The 22,600-nt window shown below is 33.3% G+C and overlaps 4 protein-coding genes across 4 annotated transcripts; 3 read left to right on the plus strand and 1 right to left on the minus strand.

Moving 5' to 3' along the window:
* The first annotated feature begins 849 nt into the window (after nucleotides 1-849).
* Nucleotides 850-1,755, plus strand: LOC112800264 (dirigent protein 5-like). The gene has a single exon (XM_025842454.2). It carries the CDS (start codon nucleotides 932-934, stop codon nucleotides 1,511-1,513), a length of 582 nt encoding a protein of 193 aa, XP_025698239.1. The 5' UTR covers nucleotides 850-931; the 3' UTR covers nucleotides 1,514-1,755.
* A 1,129-nt stretch (nucleotides 1,756-2,884) lies between these two features.
* Nucleotides 2,885-6,314, plus strand: LOC112800266 (protein MODIFYING WALL LIGNIN-2-like). The gene is made up of 3 exons (XM_025842456.3): nucleotides 2,885-3,918; nucleotides 4,018-4,220; nucleotides 4,697-6,314. Exons 1-3 carry the CDS (start codon nucleotides 3,805-3,807, stop codon nucleotides 4,929-4,931), a joined length of 552 nt encoding a protein of 183 aa, XP_025698241.1. The 5' UTR covers nucleotides 2,885-3,804; the 3' UTR covers nucleotides 4,932-6,314.
* LOC112800265 (phosphoinositide phosphatase SAC7-like) lies at nucleotides 5,785-15,568 on the minus strand. Its single transcript, XM_025842455.3, has 21 exons — nucleotides 15,363-15,568; nucleotides 14,996-15,163; nucleotides 14,781-14,864; nucleotides 14,164-14,291; nucleotides 13,985-14,073; nucleotides 13,121-13,178; nucleotides 12,909-12,965; nucleotides 12,773-12,806; nucleotides 12,463-12,543; nucleotides 11,560-11,666; nucleotides 9,954-10,040; nucleotides 9,790-9,867; nucleotides 9,500-9,570; nucleotides 9,300-9,398; nucleotides 8,925-9,024; nucleotides 8,530-8,638; nucleotides 8,341-8,413; nucleotides 7,914-8,007; nucleotides 7,384-7,476; nucleotides 6,795-6,861; nucleotides 5,785-6,347 (listed from the first exon to the last, which is right to left on the minus strand). Exons 2-21 carry the CDS (start codon nucleotides 15,141-15,143, stop codon nucleotides 6,217-6,219), a joined length of 1,788 nt encoding a protein of 595 aa, XP_025698240.1. The 5' UTR covers nucleotides 15,144-15,163; nucleotides 15,363-15,568; the 3' UTR covers nucleotides 5,785-6,216.
* A 1,415-nt stretch (nucleotides 15,569-16,983) lies between these two features.
* Nucleotides 16,984-19,781, plus strand: LOC140184644 (replication protein A 70 kDa DNA-binding subunit A-like). The gene is made up of 10 exons (XM_072236582.1): nucleotides 16,984-17,133; nucleotides 17,227-17,497; nucleotides 17,585-17,684; nucleotides 17,759-17,968; nucleotides 18,066-18,201; nucleotides 18,285-18,448; nucleotides 18,541-18,655; nucleotides 19,109-19,306; nucleotides 19,410-19,490; nucleotides 19,596-19,781. The coding sequence occupies exons 1-10, from the start codon at nucleotides 16,984-16,986 to the stop codon at nucleotides 19,779-19,781; spliced, it is 1,611 nt and encodes a 536-aa protein (XP_072092683.1).
* The last annotated feature ends 2,819 nt before the right edge of the window (nucleotides 19,782-22,600 follow it).

Below are 22,600 nucleotides of genomic sequence, written 5' to 3' on the forward strand. Positions count from 1 at the left end.
CTTTTTTTTTTCCCAGAATGCTTATCTAAATTCAAAATTCAACATGTTTATACTGGCATTTTTTTTTATAGAAAAAGAATAAATAACACGTGAAATCACTAGGGATTATCATGTGTATAAACTCATACCAATTTCACACAATTAGTCCAAATGTGAGCTAATGTTCACACTTGACAAATATGAATCAATTCTTCACAAATAAGCCTCTCTTTTAATATGTATATGTGGAATTTCTTCTTGTTCTGTTGATAATGAAATTTAAAGTATGCAATTGAACATAGTGGGTGAAGTTTGACATTTCAATTTGTGTTCCAATTCACCAATCACCACTTAAACCAATTTCATTTGTGGCCGCTCCTTTTTGAAAAACTCATGTCACCTGCGTTCACTTTGTAAAGATTTTAATATGGATATGAAATCATATACTCTTAATTGCACGCAAACTAAGGTCTATACATAGCATCATATTACATCAATTTTTCAATATACCAAAATTGGCAAACATGAAATATATTTGAATGGAATAGATCAAACAATAATTTCATTATATAGATAAAAGAACATTTTTCTACATGAAAATGCAGGAAAGTAATTAAGACTCCTTCAAAGTATATAGCTTCTAGAGTCACAATTCAACTACAGAGGTCTTTGGTATTTCACACAAAATTCCACAGTCAAATCCTGAGAAATCTAAGTAAACAATGAAAAAAACATTAGACTGAACATTGAACAATAACATTAAAAAATTATTAAGACTCTTACTTGGAGTCATTTTCATTGACCCAGCTGCCATCCACCCATGAAGTCTCAACCACTTGTTCATATTTATGAGACTTAAACCAACCCAATTCATGCATATAATGAGAGAGATATATACATATAAAAATCAACCCTTCTTGTGAATCAAACTCAAAACAAACCTAAAAAAAATATGGCTTTTTCTTTTCATCATAATTATGCTCTTGCAATTATTATCCTTATTTTGGCTATGATCCAATTTGAGTTCACCAATGGTTCTCACCACCACCATCATCATCACCATAAACATCTCAAGTCCCTTCACTTCTCTTTGTACCAACATGAAACCATAAACAAAACAGGTTACATCATAGTAAATGGTGTCCAAGGTGGTGCTAGTGTTACTCAAACCACAACACCTTTTGGTACCCTTTTTGTGTTCCATGACCCTTTGACTCTCACTGCAAACAGAACCTCCAAAGTTGTTGGAACTTCTGAAGGGACTTCAATCACTTCAAGCTTTGATGGGTTGCAAAGCATTTCCATTGCAAAGATAACTCTGAATCTTAAGAATCATAAAGGGTCTATTTCTATTCTTGGTGATGTGAACAACATCAAGCCTTCAGATCTTCCTGTAGTTGGAGGCACCCAAGATTTTATGTTTGTGAATGGTTATGTTACTTCTTCTCCGGTTGATTTGAAGGGTCTCACCGTTGTTTATAAGGTTGAGTTTCATTTGTATTGGCCTCCATATGCAACTACTCAAGCATCTTAATTAAGATTGTTTATGTTTTTGATTTGTTGTATCATATTGTTACTTTTGTTGGATTTCTTGCTAGCTCAATAACTTTATATCCTAAGGGGACAATGTAACTATGATTTTGTTTAGTATGTTAATTTCAACTTTAGAACATTTTTAATGAGGTGTGGTCGTATGGGAAAGCTTGTCTTAGAGTTTGGTTTCTTAGATAAGCATAAATTAGTACCAATGAGTAAATTCTATTTTGTTGCTCGTTTTATACTTTTTCCAAAGAGTTTGGATAAATATGTATGATATATTTGATGATAATGTCTATTTGATCATCAATTTAGTGTTAACAAATAACTAAATAGAAAGATAAGCTAATTTTAACAAAAGGCTAACATGTTCTTTGCTTCATTTGTGGCAAAAATATTAAAACAACCCAAGACTTGTCTTCAAGATTGCTGAACAAATTTAAAAATTGAACTGTCTAAATTCTAAAACTTTGTGTTTTGATCAGAACTTAAATACTAAAACTATTAATCGTAAACAAGTATTTTTAAATGGGACTGAATTAGCTTTTCTATTTTTTTTCTTATCAAGTGCATCTTAAAAAAATAACTCTTTAAATAAATTTGGGTTGCTCGAGTGGTCAGTTCATTTGTCTGTTTAAATAAATATCAAGGATTCGACAGCAGCAACTCATTGACTAATAATAGACCTTTAAATAAAACTCAAAATTTTTAACAGATTAGTTCTTTGGTATGTGGAATTGGAAGAGATGACAATTTTTTTTTAATAGAGATCAATTCTATAATTGGACTGAAAAAGGATATTTTGACTGAGCCCGTTGGATAAATATTCCCACAAATTGGGCTTGGCGATCTTTATTCAGAGATTATTTTTGCTGTGAATTTATTTTTCCCATAAAATAGTACCAAATATTCTCAACAACAGCACCCATTTGGCATTTGCATATCTTTTACAAGCCTAGTCACCAAAAAACGTATCTTTACAAGCCTTGTTTGTTGGTAATACTATTTTGATAAAGAAAGCTGCAATTAATTGCGTTTGAATAAACAAGTGTTAGAGATTTAAATTTCATTTTGTGCATGCAATCCATTAATTAATGATAGACCTTTAAATGGAGTTTCAATCCACAACAAATTAATTCTTGTTCTTCTGTTAAATTGGGGAATACCTAGGCAGCCAAACAAAAAAAAGCTGCAATTTGAACATTTAAGAATCAACAAAGGCACCATCTCTCTGAACTCTGAACCATTTCTACGTTGGGAATTGGGTTTCAAACAAGGTCAAACAAACAAAACAATTAAACAAATCTTAGTCAATGGGGTTCTTTCTTACTATGTGGAGAATACGTTGATGCCTTTACATTTTTAACTCTCTCTCTCTCTCTCTCTCACACACACACACACACACACTTGCTCACATGCCTCCAATGGAATCAAATCAAAGTGACTTATGATTAAGAGAGTGAATCTTAAAGGAAACATCAAAGAAATAACCCTCAATATCAATAGAAAGAGAAATGTCAATTACCAAGGTGAAGGAAGGAAGAACCTAGTTTTTTAGTTTTAGAATTTTCATGGCAATGGCCCCACACAACTCAACAAAAGAGATAAGAAGCTTGTATCAGAAGTGGCATAAAGAGAACCCTCACCGCGTGAACAGCTACATCTCTTGCCTAAAAACGTGGCAACTAGCAACTAATAAAAATATATTCATACTTAATTGCTCTAATATTATTATTAGTAGTAGTTAGTACTTAGTACCAACTTAAATAAAACTTTAATTTATATGCTTTCTTCATATATATACATGCTCTGATGTTAGCTAAGATAATTATTAATTAATGAGTTACCTTTTATATTTACTATTTGGATAGCTGTTTTAAAAAATTGTGTGAAATTGACCATTTTGGCCAAATAGTTTTTTTGTTATTGATTTTGGGAGATTGTCATGCATGTGTGTATTTCATGGTAATAAACAATTTTCATCAATAGTTAATTAGCTATAAATCAAGAATGGAGAGTTATGTTAGATTTGTAGCTATACAAGTTTCAAGCTAGTTGCAATTAGGAATGGTATCTCCTTCATAAAAAAATGATAGACCTATTGGGAAGGAAGTCTCAACTACCACAAAAGAAGAAGAAACTCAAAGAAGAAGAAGAACATGGCCAATACCTTCAAGGAAATAACAACAGCAGCAAAGTCATCTTTCTATTTCTTGATTTTTAGCTTCCAATATATTCTCTCTTCTCAAGTCTCATCTTCAAATAAACATTCACTCACAAATCTCAATAATGGAAACTCCAAATAGGTGTAAATTTACAGTGATCTTCTCCGTCATTATCTCCCTCACACTTGCCTTAGTTTCATGCTTATTATGTATAGCCTCTGAGATTAAGAGGAACAAGGTAGTGTACATAAAAGAGTTATTAGTTATTATTATTGGGGAATTTTGATCTTTTTAGAAATGGGTTATGATGATGCATTTGTTTTGTCCTATTTTACAGAAGGAGGATCTTAGATTCAATGGTAAACAATGTTACTTACCATCAAGCCAAGCATTTGGATTGGGGATTGCAGCTTTGGTTTGTTTAAGTTTGGCTCAGATCATTGGCAACTGTGTATTGTTCAAGAATTATTGTTCAGGAGGGAAAAGAAACTCACATTATAAGATAACACTCATTGCAATGGTTCTGCTTTTGATCTCTTGGTAGGTACCAATCTTTTTTTCATATTTGTTAGTAGTTGTGACTTACTTCATATTAACACAAGTACATAACCAGATAAAGGAACAAACCAGATTTTGCTGAACTTTTATTAAATGCTCATAATTTACAATGTTAGAAATGACATATGGTTGCTCTAGAAGGAAGTTTCACTCTTGGAATCTAGTTCTATGAAATGGACACACTACCATCCGATCTAGTTGTCAAATCAAATTTTCTTTCTTTGTGAATTGTGATTTGGATCGGTTTTGACAATGAATACGGTGTACCATGTGTCTTGCCCTTTATTGGCCACATGTTGACAATAGTTGAATCATATAATTTTTTTTCCGGAGGGAAAGCACATGAAAACCCCAGAAACATTTTTCATATAAGCAAATAATTGAGATTAGATTAGCCTTCTAAATACAATACATGACCAACATTAGACTCAAAATTTGAATGATGTGATGGTTGGCAGGCTTAGCTTTGGGATTGCAATGATCTTATTGATAACTGCCACAAGCATGAGTAAGAGGCAGCCTTATAGGATAGGTTGGTTGAATGGTGAATGCTACCTAGTCAAAAGGGGTGTTTATGCCGGCTCAACCATATTGATCCTAGTAACCGTAGGTTCGGTAATTGGTTCGGTTTTGTTAACAATAAAGGCCAATCAAACAGAACAAGATCGCAAAATACATGCACAAACAGGGTGAGGAAGAATTGATCATCCAATTATTATACTTAAAAAGATGCGTTACAAGTTGCTGAGGTAAAAATCCAAGTTTACATTCCAAAGACATGCTTCCAAAGAAATACTAATATTATAATAATAGTTGTTATTCATTAAAAAGGGTTGCCACATCCAATTAAGATGAGTTAACATGCTTGTACAATGTCCTAAGGAATAACTTTATTTTTCTTCTTCTTACACTAAAGAGAAACTTAATATGTACACATTCTCTTTGAGGTGGCCATTGCCTCGTGTAGGAACCCATTTAGGATACCATCTGCATAGATAGATAATTGGTTTGTATATCTTATGTATTTATATTCACCTGCTTAGTTGCATTCATTATTGTTTTGTTTAATAAAATTGTACTTTACAAATAACCAGAGATGAAAGGATGATATTTATTATCACAAAAAGGAATTGATTCCCGTAACCAGTCAGATGCCTAGTCCCCCCAAAGATGCATAAAGTGCAGCAGCTAAAATTTAAGTATAAAAATACGCAAACAAACACGCATGGTATAATAATAGTAACTGAGCATTGTCATATGAATTGCAAGTACAAATATCCACAAGCCGAGTTCAATATTTTGTAATTGATTAAATTAAATGAATGTGACCAGTGCAATAAACTATTATCATCATTATTCGATATTTGAAAAAGTGATTAAATATAAGTTCATAATGAGATGAAGCTCAAATAAAAACAGTTTAACGAAGTCTTTTTAAAAGAATTTATCCAAAGGCATTCTAATTCTTGCCGGAAATAGTGATAGTAAGTACACAGCTAATACTATCATTATAAATATTAAAAATAGAAATAACAACAAGTGCCAATATTTCTAAGCGTTCTATTTTATGTATCTCGATTTGCATGAAGCATACAAAATATTATCAAATTTGATGAGTTCCAACAACCTCAACATTCTTCCATCTCAAACATGGCACAGATAGAGCCAAATATACAAGGTGGGGAGGATCTGCAATTCGGCATAAACATTGACAAAACAACCACCCCAACCCCTCCAATGGGACGTGGACAGGATCACAGGACCATGATATAAATAAATTTCTGGAAGCTATAATGATGAATACAGAATTAGTAAGAAAGAATAAATAATAGCAAGCAGGGAACCTTGATTTAAGAATCGAATCTGTTAAAGTGATCTGGAAGTGTAACTAAGGCTATGCCAATGAGTCCTGTGTTGCAGAAGCTGCACACTGCACATAAATGAATGTAATTGCTCAGCGTGATCTGCATAAATATTTTTAACTCCTGGGCTTGTGTAGGCGAGGCCTGTTGCAGAAAACACGACCATTCGCCCTCACAACTGCTGCTATCCCGATGCTAATGCCAGCCCACATTAGTGATAAGAAGAAGTGCCGATAATCATATCGACCTGTTTGAAAACAGATAAAAGATCATCACTTAAAAGCTATAGATTTCACACCATGTGGCATGTGTAACACTGCCACGCTCTTGTAGATAATGGCCTAAACCTGAGCTAGCAAGTCTAAGTATGTATCCAGTTAACTAGGACTATAGGCAACTTCCTCAGATGCATCAAACATTGTAATAGCCCAATACTATTTTAAGAAATTCTCATAAATTTTGAAGTCAATTTTTGCTTTCAATATCCATAAACCTTGGGCAAGCCATTTTTTTGCAGCAGAGGATTACCATACAAGACACGCAACCACTTTAAGTTACTTTTGAAGCTCGCTGATCTTGGTGATATACCATAACTAAATTGAAACATAATCAACCTAGAGCATTTAATTAGTCTAAAGGCTACTTCCCTTCTCGCGTAATTACAATTAAACTGAACATACAAAAGTTGACTCACCTTGATTCAATGACATGATTGCAAAAAAGAATCCAGTTAAAACCAGACCCAAAGCTAGAGGAAGTGACTGCAAAGTTTAATGTAACTCAAATCAATATCAGTTTGAACTTTGAATTAAATGTATATAATATTCTTAAAGCATTTCAGCAGCTATATTGATCAACTACAGCATACTAGCTAAATGTGTAGTGCAAGACAATCTTATTTAATCTTCAACAAAGAGGCAGTGCTTAATGCACAGTCTGAGAACCTAATCATTAAAACAATTTCCTTGACTGAATGATAGGGTTACTCATTTTAATAGCAAAGGCAATTTTTCAACCAAATAAAAGTTGAATCATTTTTTGCTGTCGTATTATGGGCTTGTGGCCCATTACAATCTCTCACTTTTCTGTTGGGTTCAAACCCACATTTTATAAACCATATAAAGTATCTCTTGCAAAACAAAGAAACAAAAAACAAATAAATAAATTATTTTGTGTCCTAATGAGATAGATGTCAATTGACAATCAGAATAAATTTAACCTTTTCAAACCAAATTAGTTGTTCTAATTTAACCACGAAATACTTCCATCTAAACTTTACTCACAGCTATAGATTCAAGGCCTTGTTTCTTGGAAGAGGGAGTTGCATCTCTGCTGACAGAAACTATATAATGTCCTTGCAGGAGATCAATTGCGTCCTTCACATAATTAAGAAAATCATAAACAGTATAAAACCAACAAATAAAAAGCTGAAAATGTTCAAATCAACAGCTTAAGATATATTAAGACACAGAAAACTTAAGAAAATTATTTACTAAACTACTCATGATCTGTTCAGCTGGGGTAACTGATAAGTGACATTGAATATAATTTCTTCAGAATATGTACACAGTAAGACATGTAGAGAAAAAGCCAGTATCTAATGCATAATAAATACTGCAAGAAGCAGCATACATTCAATAAAACTGTATTAGGAAGGAGAAGGGAAAAGCAAAATACATAGAAGACTAGGCCAAGTCAATAACAAGTAAGGACCATAGTTTTGAAAACCAGACCAATCTTGGTTATCACAGCCAAGTAAACACCAAACAAATGCTACAGCAAAGCTAGAGTATATAATGAGAGGATCACAAACCTGCCTAGTTCCATCACTAAAATTATTCAAATAATAGCGTAGAAGAGCATTCCAGCCATCTTTTAGTATCCCTTGAAATGTTCGATGTCCAAATCTGAATCCCATCACATAATTAAAAAGTGATAGTGCAAAGGTTATATATAATTTATAACCAACATCTTTGAAACTTTAGAGATGTTGAATCTTATCATAAAATCCCGCCACCTTAAATTATAAAACAATGGCATACTTGCATTATATACTTCCATGTTATTGACAACCTTTGCCATTACACAATATATGATGTTTAACTTGCTCTTCAAAGAATTCAATGCTGATTGCAATTACAACTTAGAAACATTTTGTGCATGCATAGTTTACTGATCTTATTCATATGTGAGGAACAATGAAAGCTTTTGACTTTTCAGAAATTCATGGGAAAAAGTACCTTACAAAGTCTCCTTTCAGAGCAGGAGTTCCTGTGTACTGTGTACTTATATCATCTCCATGATTTGCCCACACTGATCCAAGAGCAACCATTAGAGATAGGAACTAAATCCTTTGAAGCAACTATTGATCCTATACACACATACACGTGCATTTTAAAGGACATAATTTGGAATCAAGAACCACTTACAGATCTTAAATTTTTCATCCAGATTTTTATGTGAACTAATGGTTTCTTCGGCACCAAAGACACCAAGCCTTCTAAGCTGGTATTCCAACATTTTTCGGCCTATCATGCTCTGCATAAATTTTTTAACATAGTTAAGCAGAAAAATGATGCCACATAGAGGCGCACACACATAGACAATGTACAAACAATTATGGGGATCAAAGTCACAGTTTTATATACTTGTACATACACATACATATACATGTGTACAATGAGGAGCTCTTTTCTTCTTCCCCATGCAATAAATCCAGAATAGATAATAACAGAAGGATGACATGTTCTTATAGACAAGGAAAGAAATATTTTCTCCTCATCAGGTAATGCACAAAAGATTTTACATAATAGAAGTAACCAACCTGAGTTACATTTGTACGGTCCAGACAGTCAATACAATTGGTCCTAACAATCCCACGTTGTTCCTTCATTTTCTCTCCCTTTTCATTCAGTAGAAGATATCTACAGTTCCAAAACAGAATTGAAACACGCAAAAGATTATTTAAAATGCTTCAATTAGATATGAGTACAGCATCATATTATATTATAAAACAGAATAATATGGTTAAGACCCTTTTCCAGGAAAAATAGCTGAAAACTATGCTAGAAATTAGTAGCTCATAGGTAGTTTCCTGCATGGATGAAACCAAGCAATAGAAGTGTGAAATTCAAATATTAACTAAATTCTGAACGGATTGCATTTAGTAGCTTAACTACTTAATGCAATAAATACATACCCATTTGTGTCAATAAAATCCGAAATTTGATCATAAAGGATTGAGAGACGTTCAAAATGAATGTGCCCACATACTTGATGAAAATCAAAGTGCACATATCTACAAAAAGAAAATAAAAAGGTATGCATAGATATCAAATAAGAAGAAATCAAATGCATGTATGTACATCAACTTAAAGGTTAATCGAAAGAGACTTCTACCTTACATCATCACTAGCCACTTGCTGCACTGTACTGCCAAATTTTTCACACAGCCGACCTTCTCCACCATGCTGATAAGATACAAAGCAGAAAGAAAGGGAATCAAACAGAAGCTCGCTCATGCGTAACATTTACATGCACATCATTTTATCATAGGTCCACCTATACAGTACGTATTCTCTATAGTTGTTTACGAAACTACTATGTGAATACATTAAAAAATCGTCAAGTAAAATTATCAACCATCAGATAAAACCTGTCAGTTCAATAATCAGTGACAGAATATTCACCTTATTAACAAGATCAACAGCCAGCACTGCCCCATATTTCTTTCTTAAATCTAAGAAATGTCTTTCCAGAACTCGAGGCTGCATTACAAGCAATGAAAATAGCAGTGAAATACATAGAACATTAGGTGTTAGCCAAAGAAATACAACAATCAACAACCACTTACAGCTTCGTCATGTTTCATTAACTCAAACTTTGGTTTATAAGTTAGGTCAACAATTTGCTCCCATAGCAATGGAATTGAACCACGAACCTGCAGAAGCTCAACCGAGGTAGCTAATAAGACATATAACAAGAAACATGTTTAACTGAGAAAATCTTGGGAGCACAAAGACTGTTCACTATCATCCACAAAAGTAAAAGCAAGAATCATAGTCAATTTTGTCACACAGACGTGCTTTTTGATCATATATGGACATGAACCACCCATTTTCACTATAACCTAAGAGAGTTGGAATAATTACCACAAAATTTGTATTTTAAAATATGATTATGTGGATTCTACTAGAAGCAAATCTCATCAGAGGATTCTTAGAATTAAAGGTTACGGTGTAATTTGGATTCCTACCCATCTTAAAGCTACATTGCATGTGGTGATACATAGGCCTAGCAGTGTATTGTAATGTCTTCCATTTTGGTAATTTTCCAAACTTAAAACACTAAACATTGAGTCAAAGTGAATAAGGAATAGTAGAGCAAAGAAGTCGAGACTGGATATAGGAAAGAAAAAGATAGATGGAATGCCTTAATTGGATGCCAGTATTGATGTCTATTTATATAAGGTAATAAATATAATTGTTACAAAATAATATGAAAACCAATTCAAAAAGATCATGTAGGATTTATTTTGATTCGATGATACAATTAGGATATTATAAGATATTTCCACGGTTTCTAATAAAATGTAAGAAATTAAAATAATATACGATGATACACATTACGGATATAGAGAGAGCACAAAGCCAAGGCATTGACTCCCCTTAGAGAAATTCAAGAGACAGAAAAGCAGTCTCACAACCAAAATTGGCTTGTGTCGTTATTTGAAGAAAACTGCTCCAACTATGACTGGCAATGAAAAAAGAGGTTTGTTTTTATGTGACACTGATTTTACCTTGCCATCATCATTGCCCTTCCCTTTTATGGGATACTTGTTGATTGTAAGGTAAAAACAGTGGACATGTTCTACATTCCAGTTTTTACTAGTTAATTACAATTTTTTACTTGCCAAACCAATTACTACTCAGCATACGTATTTTACTCCCCATTTTAAATAGTCTTTCCAATCTTGTTTCTTCTAATTACACTCACTACAGTATGATCACCAAGCAAAGCCTAAAGATATTATTATACAATTGAAAGGGAATAAGTGCATGATTAACAATTTTTCTAGTATTTTGTTTTTTTTTTTTTTTTTTTTTTTTTTCCTGAAGGACAAGAAGCTGGCTTCTCTAAGGTTCGGCACCACTAATTTTAAAGGACCACAAGTTGTAAATAATGATTCAGACAGGCAACGAATAATTTCTGAACTATCTTTGATGTAAAAAAGTTAAATTTTCATTGTCAACTCATTAAGGAACTATTTTAATTAACTATCCGATGTTTATTTAAGCTTCCGCTTACTAGCTGAAAACCCTAAACCACAAATACTAATGTTCAACATTGTGAAAACAACAACTATCCCCAGCAATAAGACCACTACTAATTGTTAGAACTATCCCATCTCACCGGGCAAGCACACCATAGAAAAGTTTCATGATCATAGAAAGATATACCTGAACAAATGATGCAGTATACCCATTGAGCTGCATAATTTGCTCTGTTTCCACAAAATTCGCAGCATACCCATCAGCATCAGCTCCTCTTCTCCATAATCGAGTTCCTTTCAGAAAAGGAAATTGCACGTGGAACATTAGCAAATCAACCAATAAAAGATGATGGATTATACCTTTTTCAAGCAGCCAGAAATGACAACCATATTTTCTCATTAAAACTACTCAAATTGTAGACTTTTAAGTCTCACATAAAATCAATGTGCTGGGGTTAAAACGAACGGAATTAATTGCACATCATGTAACCCAAGTTATGTCACAATAAATTCTGCTTACACCATACATATTTATAGATACTGCAGCCAGTTAGACCTAGAATGAATCCTTTTTGTTTCTCCTACTCAATCATTGCATTTAATATTTATCAACTCTATACTGCTCCTAACAGTTTGAGACTGGGTCAAATTTTGTAATACCTCAAGTTAATATACTTCTTATAGTAGGGCATTTTTCCACCACATCTATCTCTGTGGTTGCAAAAGCATTTGTCATTACCATGGATATTATCTTCTTACTCAAGTACCCTAGCCTAAACCATTAGTAATCTCATCAATTATTTTCCTTCTTATACTACCAAGTATTAAATATTCAGTACAACTTCAATCATCAGCATATCCTAAATTCTAATACATAAAGCAGTTAAAAAATTCTAGCAATCTTCCATTATCACCACCTAATTAACCACTCCATTAATTTGATATCCTAATAGAGACTGATTCATTAAGCAAGAAAGATCACATCTACTTGCTATATTTATGATACACATGCACAGTCAAGTTGGAAATGAATAGAACTATTTTTGGCGGATTTGGATAAAAGAAACTATATTCTTAAGCCTCAAAATACCATTTCTTCTTGTGCATCTCCTAGCAATTAAAGTGACATCAATAGTCTCTTTCCCAATGGCTGCTTGAAAGTAATGAAAACCTAATTACTTATTAAGGTCAACCCTGAAGAAAGATGGTTGAGTGAAATACAAACAGTTGAAATAGTTAAATGAACAAACAAAATATTGTTGTCAAAACAATGAAAGATGGTTGAGTGACATACAAACAGTTGAAATACTTAAATGAACAAACAAAAATATATTTTTGTTAGATAACAATAACAACAAACAAAATAATGATACAACATGGGGGAAATCAAATAAGGATACTGCCTTGGACTACTGGGAGTAAGTATGGGTCTAACTGCAAGAACAGGACCATACACTTATTAGTTAGTAATATAACAATAATAAGTACAGAATAAACATGGAAGAAATTGAACGGAAAATTTTTCCACAGATCCACCTTATTATCAATGAGCACTTCCAACATATAATTGTTCCAAAGAAAGCGAGGTTCTGCCTGCAGTCAAGAATTTGGTAACATAAGCATTTTAGCAGGATAAAACAAAAAGACAGCAGAAAGAGTCACTTTAAGCAGGAAATCTTTGCCTAGACATAGAAAATCACTCAGTGCTCCTAATTAGCAGAGTAGTTGGCTAGAATGAAATAAATTACCTGTCTCCAAAGAGGAAGCAATTTAGACTCATCACCTAGGGCATTTAAACGCTGTGCACTGCAGAACATTGATATGATATCAGTAAATGCAATTTCATATTTAATTTTGACACTCAATAAAAGTTAAAAAAACAGGTTATTTCAATTAATCACTTTAAGTTTTCTAAAATATGTGACTCAGAATATTAATATAACAAATAAGAATTTCACATATGACATCAAAATGAGTCAGTCTTCAAGTACTTTTGTAACCTAACTTGCCAGTGGCTCTTTACTAGAAAAGGGCGTATATCTTTTACTTATCCTAGAGCTCAGCTAGCAGATGTTGCTTGCTTATGTAGTCAAGCACCTATTCTAAATCCTAGTTGTAAAACTAGACAGACTTGCATGCTGAAACTAATTTGGCAGAAGCAAGTCAAGCAACTCCTCTTAATTATTACATTTGTTTTGCACCTTCTTTTCATTTCCATTTAGAAAATGCACTCAATTTTCAATTAAGGAATAAAAGTTCTTGCCATCTTTCTAACTTAGAAGTAATCAGTCACCTTTTGTCACTAAAACATCTCTTTGTTTGAAATTTGAAAAATGTCAGTGTGTCAATTCTGATGCAAGTCTATCATAACTGAGACACTAAAAGTAGCATATACAAGATTAAATTGGCAAAATAGAATAGAGAGGGAAAATGCATTTTCTCTATAGGTTTACAGGGTGCATGGATGAAGCAAGTAATCAACAGAGAATGCTACTTCCTTCTTTGTGGATATTAATACAAGTACTTGTCTCAAGTTTTAGAATGAATAAAACCAATATCATATTTCTGTAACAAATTTGTACACAGGGCTGATGAATATTTAAGTGATTCACCTCAGAGTTAAGTTAGTTTCGTATGAGAAGAACAGACCATGGGTTTTCTCAGCAACATTTAGCAGCCCTAGAAATTCCATTTCTGTCTTCTGTTGCCAAATAAGGTATAAAAATTATGAGTTGCAAATTGGTTGGACATAGAACTAAATAAGAAACAAGTGGAGTTGTAGGAAGCAAACCTGTTCAGCAGGGGCACTTTTAAGAGAATGATCACAGGGAAAAAACTTCAAGGAAGATATTTTAAAAATTGGATGCCCCAAGTAAGATCCAACACATTCTCGATCAGTTATAACCAGCAAATATGATCCTAAAGGCCCAGTAAAATTTAGCAACATCAAAATGATTAGTCAATATATTGAAGTCTACAGTCAAAAAGCAATGCATTGAGTCCTGAAGAAAAAAATTCGAAATGCAAACTACAGCTAGAAAATCAACATGCTATGATCAAAATCACAATTACACAGACAAAACAGGAATTTATCCAGGGAAAAAAAAGAAAGAAAGAGAAGCAGACTCTGAAAAACAGGGACGGGTGGAGTAGGCACCTATTGGCTACTGCATAAGGTGTAAAGATATAAGCAATATTGGTATTTATTTCCTTCCCTCTAATCTTATAACTTAACATTATAGCGCAATCATATCAAACAAAGATAAATCCTACAATAAATCAACATGCTCAACAAATAAAAACTCAAAGCACAACCAAAAAGAGAGGCATAGTATAATCACTCATCACTTATGGCATCTACAATATCAATCAGAAAATAAAGGATAAGTGCCTCCTAGGATTGCTTACCAGCCAGAAGCCTCAACATGCCAACCACACCGAAGATGGTATAAATCTTAGGAACTTGAAGGGAGTTACCTTGTGGAACTTCATCTGTCATAGCATGATAATAAAGCAGGAAAATTACATTAAAAAGAAAAAGGATCGATCATAGATAAGTCACATAGTAAGAATAAATAAATAAAAGAACAATTATATATTGTAGAAGCAAGGAAGCAACAAACCGATTAGCTTCATGGAACCATCGACTTTACTAATGGCCAAAGAAGAACCAGAAGAACCATCCGTTGGTTCAATCACGTACTGATCCGGAAAGTCCCAAAGCCGCATCCGCGTGTAAAGCTTCTGCACCGAATCCGCCTTCTCCATCATCGTTGAAGTTCTTCAACTCACTGACGAAAACAAAACACAGATCCGTAATTGAAGTAACCAAGAGTTACTGAGATTCGACTTTGAGCTTGATCCAATCAAAATCGAATTAACACTATTTTTTTCCCGCTAAAACAGTGAAACTAAGTTGGATTGTGTTATTTTCTCGCACTTTCTCGGCGGAGAAAATGAAGAAGGAAGCAAGAGAGAGAAACTATTTACCTGGCTCGCACGATCGGAGAATGAGAGATCCAAATTCGAATTCGAATTCGAATTCGATGTGGCTTATGGAATCTTAGCGTGAGTGTGTAAGACTGTAACTAACGAAGGGAAATGATGCTGCATTGCTTCCTCATTATGCCACTTTCATTTTATTTTATTTTTTAATTATATTGTTACATTTTTTGAAGATAAGGGCGTGTTTGGATACTTTCCTGTCCTAGGCCCAGACTCCGAGTTAGATTCGTTCGTTGTCCAAATGCGGTGCTAAGGAGAAAGGTTGGGCCGATTCCGCTATGACAGTGCCACGTGGAGGTCTACTATAGGTTCGTGAGACCGTGAGATACTACTGTGGCGTAACAGTAACGTAGTTAACGCACTTTTGAGATCGTTCATCCGTTGTCACCGTTGGATTGGAATTCTTATAATGGATAATCCACACCCATTATTGAATAATATAGTATTTTTTTGGGTAAAAACTCAAGTGCACTCGACTTCACATAAAGTTGAAAACTGAAAGTTGTTAAATAATTTGACTGATTTAACTAAATTTTTATCACACGACTTCCAGCTATCAACTTCACGTGAAGTCGACTGCACCTGAGTTTTCACCATTTTTTCCTTTAAGAAATTTAATTTGTGGGTGCTCTTAAAAATTTATATGCATTATGCTTATAATTTTTTCTGAAAACAATGTTATTGCTCCGTTAATTTTACTTAGGTGCAGTCTAAAATTATTATATTCTATAGTAATTAACTATAGTAGCTACACTAGTCCATCGGGTGTAAGCAGAAACATGTGTTGAGAGTTTGAAATTAATAATTTATATTTGATTATTTTAACTCAAGTGTGTCAATTGGTTAAAAAAATATTATTAATTAATTAATTGTAACCACGGTAAACAGGTAAAGTATAATTGTGGCATGCTTTTAAGGTTCCATATAGTAATTACTGTTAATTAAGGTTTCCTCACACCACAATGATATTCCACGCCCCTAATCATATATATCAATCCCAAAACATGACAAGGGGGAGCTTTAATAGCGAATAAATTTACGGCACACGATGTAAGTTCATTTGGATCATATATATGTAGCCAACTGAAAATGTGCAGGAAATACTAAATTAAAAACCACTCAAATAAATTTAAAATTATTTTATTTTATAAATAAATATATAATTTTGAATATTATATATAAAATTATAAATATTAAATTAAATAAAATTATTTTAAATTATTTTTATTTTTGATAATAATAAAAATATTTTTAAAGTATCTTAAAATACTACAACAATGTCTAATGGTGGAATAAAGCCCTTTTCTATCTTCTATTAATATATAACAAGTGAATAGTGCATGACTAGGTAATTAACAAGTGTCATGCTTCATTAGTTGATATGTGTCTTCAAATTGGAAATGACATATCACATAACAGCAACAGTTTACCATTATTTGTATCAAGAAGGGGTTAAATAGTCAATTACACATGCAAAATTTTTAGATTTCACGTCAGGCTATATATATAAGCTACGTTGTCAATGTTCAATTAAAAACTCCCGCTCATTTAGAGAATTCCCAAACTTTCTTCACACATCTTCACTTTATCACTGTCCTGAAAAAACATGGAGGAAAAATATGATTCAATATCGGAAGTAAATCTCAAGAGGCTTTGGTGGAATTTTAAAGTATATATTGTTAGGATATGGGAAGAGCTTAGCAAATACAACAAACAAGAGACTTGGTCTATTGAAATGGTTTTGCAAGACAATAAGGTAAATGTCATTTATGGAATTTTATATCAATTAGTTGGTTTTTTTAGATCAGTTTATGTTAAAATGATTCTGACACCATTTTTGTACAAACAGGGAGATAGGATTTACTCTACTGTGCCAAGAGCTTTGGTTCAGAAGTGGACTCCGATTCTGCACGAGTTTCAAATGTATACAATGACAAATTTCACAGTAGTTGACAACAAGACAAAGACAAAAAATGGTGTCAGTAGATATGTGTTAACATTTTCGCACAGAACTAAAGTTACTCATGTGGAGGTCCCTACATTCCCTTTACAAGCGTTTCGCTTTCGTTCATTTGTTGATCTCCAAAATGCTGCCATGCTTGGAGATGCTGATATGTTTGGTGAGTTTCATCAAATATATTGCAATGCATATAATATTTACACGTGAATGCATATATTAACTTTCCCATCTATTTTGCCACACGGAGATATTATTGGCGAGGTAGTGGGAAAGGAAGAACCAAGAGATCTGATAACTAGCAAGGGGAGGGAGACCAAGCGATTGGTGGTTATTCTCCAAGATTTAGAGTAAGTACGCTTAAACAATCGAGATTGATATTTCTTAACTATTGAAACTAATGCTACTGTTTTTAAAATGGCAGCAACAACCGGATGAGCTGCACTTTGTTTGGTGACTTGGTGGACCAAATCGTACCTCACCTACAGGAGGAGAGGGTAGAACCACTCATCGTGGTTATGCAGTACTTTAAGGTATCCAGGTGGAATGGAAAAACATCTGTTCAAAGCAATTTTGCAATATCCAAGGTCCACATCAACCTGGATCTAGAAGAAGTCAATTTTTTCAAGACCAGGTTAACATTATATATATCATATATTCTATTGCCTATGCCTTTTCAAGCAGTGTTTATTTCAATGGTAAAATAAATTTTTCCTTACCGTAAACTGTAGAGTTGTTAGTGCTGGCCCATCAAGCGTATCCAGGATAAGCTATGTATCATCTCCTAGGGATTGGTCTGCAGCAGACGAGCTTAAGAATGGTTGTGTCGCTGTCAAAACAATAGAAGAAGCTCTTAATGTTGCTCAGGTCATGTGTCAAAAAACATGTTAAAATAAATATATACACGCAAAGAATATATTCATAAAAGAAATGTGTTGAATGCGTTTCAGGAAGGTCCTATATGGATCGCTGGCACCATTGTATCCATTAATGCTGGAAAGGCAGGTTGGTTTTATAAGGCATGTCGAAGGTGTCTAAAGAAGGTTGAAACCCCTGTTGGTACTAGATATGAATGTGCAAAGTGCGGCCACACACATGGAGTAGCTGCACTCAGGTTGACTTTTGTGAACATTCCTTTACTTTGTTTTAATAAGTATGTTATGCTATGAGTTATATCAACTATCTATGTTGCATATGAACTTTTAGGTACAAGGTTGAAGTTATGGCTCATGATGAGACAGATAGCATTTGTTTGCTACTGTGGGACAAGGAGACCACACAGTTGTGCGGAAAGCCAGCCGAGTCAATCTTTAATGAGAAGGTAATTGCAATTTTAAACCATAAATTGCTTCCATTTCACGTATATCTATTTTCTTTAAGGGAAAATATGAGGAGCCGATGAAATATTTGTACAATGTGTACAATGAATGTTTAGCGAGTATTAGAGATATAATTATTAGTGTTATTTTTTTTCATTAGATGAAGTTTTTGGGATGAGTGGTATCATGACATGGCATTAGAGCTCTAGATCCGAAAGGTCAAGAGTTTAATCCTTGGTGAACCCAAAAATCAGTTTAAGCTTTTGGGAAGATATTTATTATCCCTAGTACTCGAATGATTATTCTAGATAATATGGGGGATGTTCATTTTGTAACTCAATAGCTCATTGTACACATTGTACAAATGGTCCATTGTCTTCCTAGTGGGATCCTTGGTTTAATCATGTATATAATAAGTGGTTCCAAACATTCACATTAATATACAATTAATTCAGCTTGCTCCAGACGATGAGTATCCACATACGCTGGACAACATGATGGACAAAAAGGTGCTGTTTAAGCTTAATGTTAAGGCTGCAAATGTCAAGCAGTACGATCCAGTCTACACTGTGATGAAGGTGTGTGATGATGAGGATACCATATCGAAGAACCTCCCAATGACTTTAGTCGACAATAATACTCATGTAGTTAATGTACGTAAACACCAGACCCTATAAGTATTATGTTGGATGGATACTAAACCAAATGTTCTTCTTATTTCAAATCTAATTTTTCTTAGGGTATTCATGTTCTTAGGAGGCTGGGAACAATAATTCGTTCGATATACCAGGCATTGTTGTTAATCTTACAATTGACAATGATACTCACTTTAATATGGTTAGTGAAACTTTAGTGGTTTCTAATGATGTAAAACAGCAATGACATTTAGCAAAGGAGAACACCTTATCAAATTTTACTAACAATCTGTTTTCTTTTACTAAGGATTTTACTCAGGAATGTGTTAGTAGCATCAAGTTCAAAACTCCAGCTAAAAGAGTTGCCAGTGGTGTAAAGGTTGCAACTATCAATCTCAACCAGGATGAGGAGGAAGTTCATCACTCCACCAATAGATTTACTCGCAAGCTTTCTAAGAAGATGAAATCCCAACAGTCAGATATTGATAGTTAAATCTTGAATCTAAACATTGGTGCATTTCTCTATCAGTGATTGTTATATTTTAAGTTGCAAGTTGCAGTAGTTTATATTTAATGCATGTATGGATATTTCTATATGAAATGTAATCTTAGACCTATTGATATCAGAATTGAAATTCAAGTCTTATATACATATGTATATATGTGTGTGTTTTTCAAATGCTGTTTCAACTTCCATTGAAGTCCAATGTTGCTTTGAAGCATGTTCTCATATTTGGTCACGCTTCTTCAAGGCTCATTATCAAATCTATTTTTGACTAACATAAAATTGGGAGTCATGTGAATAAAATCAAACAACATCGTAAAAAGGGAACAAGCCTAGCATATCAAACTTAGAGTCCCTGTCCAGCCGAATTGCTCGAAAAAACGGGCAAAACAACAAAGATTAGAAAATCCATTTTAGTTTGCTGAGTTTGTATTTAAATTTCATCATCCATTGAAGTTCACTTTTGCTTCAACATGAATAGCTATATTTATTTTAGCACAGGAGGACAATCTAGAATATAGATTAAATTTATGTAATAAGGCTAATATGAAGGCATCATACCTTGAACTTTTAAGTTTGAAAGGTAAACGGAAATTAATTTGTATTCTTAGGCAAAACAATTCATAGCATTTTGATGATCTCCAACGTATGCATAAGCCTTTGTCCATATGGTAATATCGACATGTATATGCACAACCTGCATTAGAATAAATATAACTAAAGAAAAAAAAAATCAAAATGTCAGGTCTCAGTCCGTCAATTATAATTGTCCCCCATGACAGGAGAAAAAGTATTTTATTACTATAAAACATAATCCATTTTAACCTATTTGACAAATATATTTATTCAATAAAACTCAATAAGCTAAATCAATAAAATGTTATTCAAAATTTATATATTATTGATTTTATTTTTTTAGAAATATAGGACAACTTATTGTCAATTCCTCTAAGCACTTACATTTTAAGAAAAAGAACTTTTGAAGTGAGAAAATAAGATCTTAATGATTATTGAATTGACAATTTCCACAACATGCGAATTTTCTTTCTAAATTAGAATAAAATAGTATTTCCCATTTTAAAAAAGTATTCACTTTAAAAGAATATAATATTCCTTTCTATATATTCTCTAAACAGTCATTTATAAAAAAAACACAAATCCAATTTAAGTTTTATTATTGACATTCTGATTATACCTATATCTATAAAGTATAACTCAATATTATTAGATGTCAAAGATTGAATTAGAAAAAAATAATATATAAAATTAAAATAACCAAATTACCTTTTTGTTATTGAACATAAGAAATAAATATCTTAAATTTAAGTAAAGTTTATAAAAAGTAACCATATATTTACGTCTATACAATAATTGTTGGGAATTGAGATCTATGAATTATCTATATATCAACTAATTCATAAAATAATTTAGTTTTAAAATAATTCAAATAAAATATTTGAGTTTAATTCAATCAGGCATGATGGTTTTCAACGGTCAATGTGGATTTAGCTAGTTGGGAAACAAATACATTCACAAAAATTAATTTCAAATAAAGCTAATTATTTTCTACAATCAAGCATGATTAACAGTCCAAAATTGGCTTGGCAAGATTGATCGTGCTCGAGCCGTTGGGAGAGGACCACGTACATTTGTGTTATATGGCGAGAATTACCACTTGATGAAAAGTAAGGCTGGCAACTTATACTCTATCCACGGGTATCCAGATTCAATCCGTTCGGATATGGTAGTGGATAGGGTCCGCACCTCATATATAGCACATATTTTATAAAAATTAGGTATATGGTGTAGAAAGTGAAAGTTGAACCCACAACCTTTCTTATGTAATAACTTACAATAAGTGAACAACCACTAAACTAGTTAGTTAATTTAGTAATTTAGAGCAATAGTTTTTTAATTTTTTATGTTATTAATATGTATAAAATTTGAAATGATTGAATTTTATATTTACTTTGAAAAAATTTGATATTTCTGCGGGTAGGGTAGGGTAGGGTAGGGTAGGGTTTAGAATTTTAGGGTGCGGGTAGGGTTAGGGTTGAGAGATTCTCAACCCGTGGGTAGGGTAGGGTAAAGTTTTAATGAAATTTTCAACCTGCGGGTAGGGTTAGGGTAGGGTCCCTACCCTACTGATGAGCGGATAATTTATACGCTTTTTGGCATTGTTTTTAGGTAGTTTTTAGTAAGTTCAAGCTACTTTTAGGGATGTTTTCATTAGTTTTTATGTTAAATTCACATTTCTGGACTTTACTATGAGTTTGTGTGTTTTTCTGTGATTTCAGGTAATTTCTGGCTGAAATTGAGGGACTTGAGCAAAACTCTGATAGGAGGCTGACAAAGGACTGCTAATATCTGACCTCCCTGTACTCGAAATAGATTTTTTGGAGCTACAGAACTCCAAATGGCGCGCTCTCAACAACGTTGGAAAGTAGACATCCAGAGCTTTCCAGCAATATATAATAGTCCATACTTTATTCGGGAATTGACGACATAAACTGGCGCTCAACGCCAGTTTCATGTTGCTGTCTCGAGTAAAACGCCAGAAACACATCACGACCCGGAGTTGAACGCCCAAAACACGTTACAACTTGGCGTTCAACTCCAAAAGAAGTCTCAGCTCGTGGATAGATCAAGCTCAGCCCAAACATATACCAAGTGGGCCCCGGAAGTGGATTCATGCATCAATTACTTACTCCTGTAAACCCTAGTAGCTAGTTTAGTATAAATAGAACTTTTTACTAGTGTATCAGTCGTCTTTTGACCACGTTACATCTTTGGTCTCAGTCTTGTTT

This window comes from Arachis hypogaea, chromosome 5, assembly GCF_003086295.3.
Source record: "Arachis hypogaea cultivar Tifrunner chromosome 5, arahy.Tifrunner.gnm2.J5K5, whole genome shotgun sequence".
NCBI classification, from domain to species: domain Eukaryota; kingdom Viridiplantae; phylum Streptophyta; class Magnoliopsida; order Fabales; family Fabaceae; genus Arachis; species Arachis hypogaea.

Coding starts and splice junctions, on each gene's coding strand:
- LOC112800264 (XM_025842454.2), top strand. CDS start 932: ATGGCTTTTTCTTTTCATCATAATTATGCTCTTGCAATTATTATCCTT.
- LOC112800266 (XM_025842456.3), top strand. CDS start 3,805: ATGGAAACTCCAAATAGGTGTAAATTTACAGTGATCTTCTCCGTCATT. Junction 3,919..4,017: donor CTGAGATTAAGAGGAACAAG/GTAGTGTACATA, acceptor CCTATTTTACAG/AAGGAGGATCTTAGATTCAA. Junction 4,221..4,696: donor GTTCTGCTTTTGATCTCTTG/GTAGGTACCAAT, acceptor GATGGTTGGCAG/GCTTAGCTTTGGGATTGCAA.
- LOC112800265 (XM_025842455.3), bottom strand. CDS start 15,143: ATGATGGAGAAGGCGGATTCGGTGCAGAAGCTTTACACGCGGATGCGG. Junction 8,008..8,340: donor CTGAAAGGAGACTTTGTAAG/GTACTTTTTCCC, acceptor GATGGGATTCAG/ATTTGGACATCGAACATTTC. Junction 6,348..6,794: donor AATCATGTCATTGAATCAAG/GTGAGTCAACTT, acceptor GTTTTCAAACAG/GTCGATATGATTATCGGCAC.
- LOC140184644 (XM_072236582.1), top strand. CDS start 16,984: ATGGAGGAAAAATATGATTCAATATCGGAAGTAAATCTCAAGAGGCTT. Junction 17,969..18,065: donor GTCAATTTTTTCAAGACCAG/GTTAACATTATA, acceptor CGTAAACTGTAG/AGTTGTTAGTGCTGGCCCAT. Junction 18,656..19,108: donor AGTCAATCTTTAATGAGAAG/GTAATTGCAATT, acceptor CAATTAATTCAG/CTTGCTCCAGACGATGAGTA.